The sequence below is a fragment of the Charadrius vociferus genome, unplaced genomic scaffold (assembly GCF_000708025.1).
Source record: "Charadrius vociferus isolate BGI_N301 unplaced genomic scaffold, ASM70802v2 scaffold115, whole genome shotgun sequence".
NCBI classification, from domain to species: Eukaryota; Metazoa; Chordata; class Aves; order Charadriiformes; family Charadriidae; genus Charadrius; species Charadrius vociferus.
Window position 1 is genome coordinate 315573 of NW_009648636.1, and position 2933 is coordinate 318505.

The window sequence follows — 2933 nt, forward strand, 5'->3', positions numbered from 1 at the left end:
CGGTACGGGAGGTCACGGTCCCCGTGGGGTGCGATTCCCGCAGGAATTCCTGCCGGGCATCGCAGCCCACCGGAGCTTCCTGTTGGGATGGTGATCACGGACCATGGGGTTTTTTTTTCCTTAATAACGAAACGAAACTCTGCGCTGAGCTCCTCTTCTACAGAAATAGAAGAACATCAGCTGACTGGGGCGTCGCTGGATTGCAAATACTCACTGAAGCCCAACAAGTCCTAAGAGCCTGTGAGGCTTGTGTGGTTTGGGTGGAATTAGAATTAATCTTGTGAAGAGAAGGCCAAGGTCGGATATTAATGCCCCCTTTTTTAAACACTCCTCCTCTCCATCCTCTCCCAACCTTTGCGCAATACAAATGCACAAATGCTTCATCCTCTGAAGCACGTTTTAAATCTGTCTGGATTAAACAGGTTGCCTGAGCCCGCACCAGTAGCAGTTCACAAGACAGGAGACTCCCCTCCAGCTGTGCACGTAGAAATAGACTGAAATCTGAGAGTAAAAGACACACGCGTGATTTCCCCCCCGCCCGCCCCCCCATCCCTCCCTGTCACTCACACCTCCCCATTAAGATCCACGTTCACTTATGGAGGTAAGCGTCCAGCCATAGATCTCCGGATTTCTTTAGGGACCTGTGGAAAGAAAATGAAGAGAAGGGGTTTTTTTGGCATGTGAATCTTCCCTCTGTCTTTTTTTTTTTTTTCCTACAAAGACGCCTGGTTGGACTCGATAATCCCAAGGGTCTCTTCCAACCTAGACGATTCTATGATTCTGTTACGGAATTTGAATAGGAATCCTTAGGGCACCCAATGTCTTTCCCCAGTACAGCAAGAAGAACTGCCTATTTTGTTCTTCAGACCCCCAAAGTGACCGGTTTGAGACTTGACGAGCAATAACTTCACCTGATGCCCGCTGTGTTACCTGTAGTCCCGCTGGCCCTGAATAAACAGCAGAGAGGAACTGTCTGGGCTCACCCTGTTGCACCTCTGGAGGAGTTTCACCCGCTCCTCCCCCCCTCCCCGGGAATTCCCACGCAGAATTTCCCATCTGCATCAGTTCTGCAAACACAATGTGACAGATCTGAGCTGGTTTGGGCCCAAAAATCCTCCGACAAACCGGAACACGGGCTGGAGGCTGGAAATGTAGCTTTTATCTGTTTTACGGGAGATGATCCTTCTAGCGGGAGGGCAAGTAATCGCTGAGATGGTTTCCCAGAACTTGTGTGGGGCCGTGGGCATCGTGCGGTGGGATGCTGGGCATAACCCCCCCTGGGTCTCAGGGTGACATGCGTTTTGCTGTGCTAACTGGATGAGCGGACCCCAGACGGTTCTGAACCAGTTTTGCGTGTTGGGGCCAACCTGCTTTAACTTGAGTTTGCGTAGAATGGTTTGAGAGTGGAGAGCCCCGGACTGCGGAATACCGTCTCATGTTCCCTCTCATGAATTATTCCCCTCGGAGTAACTGAGGCAGAAGCATTAACACGGAGTCCGCCTGACAAGGACTATTAGACGGGTCGGCAGCGGTGCCTGTGGGGAATGGCCCTTCGCTGCTGGCGGGGCTCGGACGGGAACCAGCACAGGCTGTAACCTGACTCATCCCCCTTTGATTCATCTCACTTTGCAGCCTGAAGATCAGCTGCCAGCTCCCGAAAACACGAATCACCAGCTGTCAGAATAGCGTTTTTAAGAGGTGGTGTTATTAAACATAGCATATTAAAAAGGTATTATAAAATAAGTATTTTACAAAAGGTTCCTATCAGATCAGGTTAATACCCATCTAAATGCTCACTAAGTACTTCGGTACTTTGACAGCCGCGCTCTGGTTGCAGATGCTGCTCTGGGGGATAGTTATTTCTTCCCCCATGATGTAGGGAAGCAGCTTCCCATCTGTTGTCACCTGGCCTTAGTCCACTGAATCAGTGGAGCTGTGTCATTTCTGCTGCGCGTCAACATTTCTGCAGGTGTTCCCTGGACTGCGACATGAAGATTATTAAGGTAGTGACACCAGATTACGCCATATCGATATGATATTTCTGAAGGGTCTATAGTGTCCTGCATTCTCTGTACTAGAAAAGATAGGATGTTCACGTGACAGCAAATTGCAAGCTGCAGACGATACTGAAAGGACCTTACCCAACGATGTCTACGAATGCTTTTCCAAGAGGCTTCTCTTCATATTGGACTCCGTACTTGGCACATAACGACTTCACCAAAGGTTTCACCTTCCAGAAATTGTGCCGTGGCATTGTTGGAAACAGGCTTGAGTAGAGAAAGAGAAAACAAACCTGAGGAAACTCTGGAGGACTGACCCCAAGGGATGGGCATCTCTGCCTGCCTCCTCACAGGGGCTAATTATTAATGCCTTCTGTACCAGCAGGCAAAAGAGAGGCACCGAGAGGTATCCGTGCTTTACAGCCCTCTGTTTCAAGGCGGCTTGTGAAAACCGAGTGCGTTGATTTCCCACCTCCGGAAGCTCAAGGAACAGCGAAGCAGGTAAAGGTTGATTTGGGATCACCTTGCCCTGTGCTGTTCAATGGACATTTCCTAAGCTGACTTCCAAACCAGTCAGCTTTACCCTAAATGCCTTCTCTTTTACATTTTCTGTTGTCTCTGGCAACAGGCTGTCCATACGGCCCTGGAACCTGGTACCCAGCAGCGCACACAGTCCCACACAGCTGTCCCGTGCTATAAAACCCCAAAGTGCTTTTAATCATGGAGAAGAAATTTCTGAACTGGATACTCACGTTGAAGTAGCTAGCTTGGGATGTGAGTCCATAGCCATTGTAACTGGTAGATACATACAGCCGACTCCTTACTAAACCCCCAAATTAAAATTGTGAGATCGAAAGCTGAAGTATTCGGCAGCAAGAAAGATGCCATGCCTGTAGTAGAAGCAGACTATGACCCCCAGTAGTCTGGGACACT

General features: G+C 49.3%; 1 protein-coding gene across 1 annotated transcript in view; it reads right to left on the reverse strand.

Moving 5' to 3' along the window:
* Nucleotides 1-391: 391 nt before the first annotated feature.
* FADS2 (fatty acid desaturase 2) overlaps nucleotides 392-2933 on the reverse strand; it is an 18658-nt gene continuing 16116 nt past the window's right edge. The window contains exons 12-13 of the mRNA XM_009886237.1: nucleotides 2142-2267; nucleotides 392-641 (exon numbers count right to left, since the gene is read on the reverse strand). Of these exons, the coding sequence (XP_009884539.1) occupies nucleotides 590-641; nucleotides 2142-2267 (178 nt within the window). The 3' untranslated portion in view covers nucleotides 392-589. The remainder of the gene's footprint in view (nucleotides 642-2141; nucleotides 2268-2933) is intronic.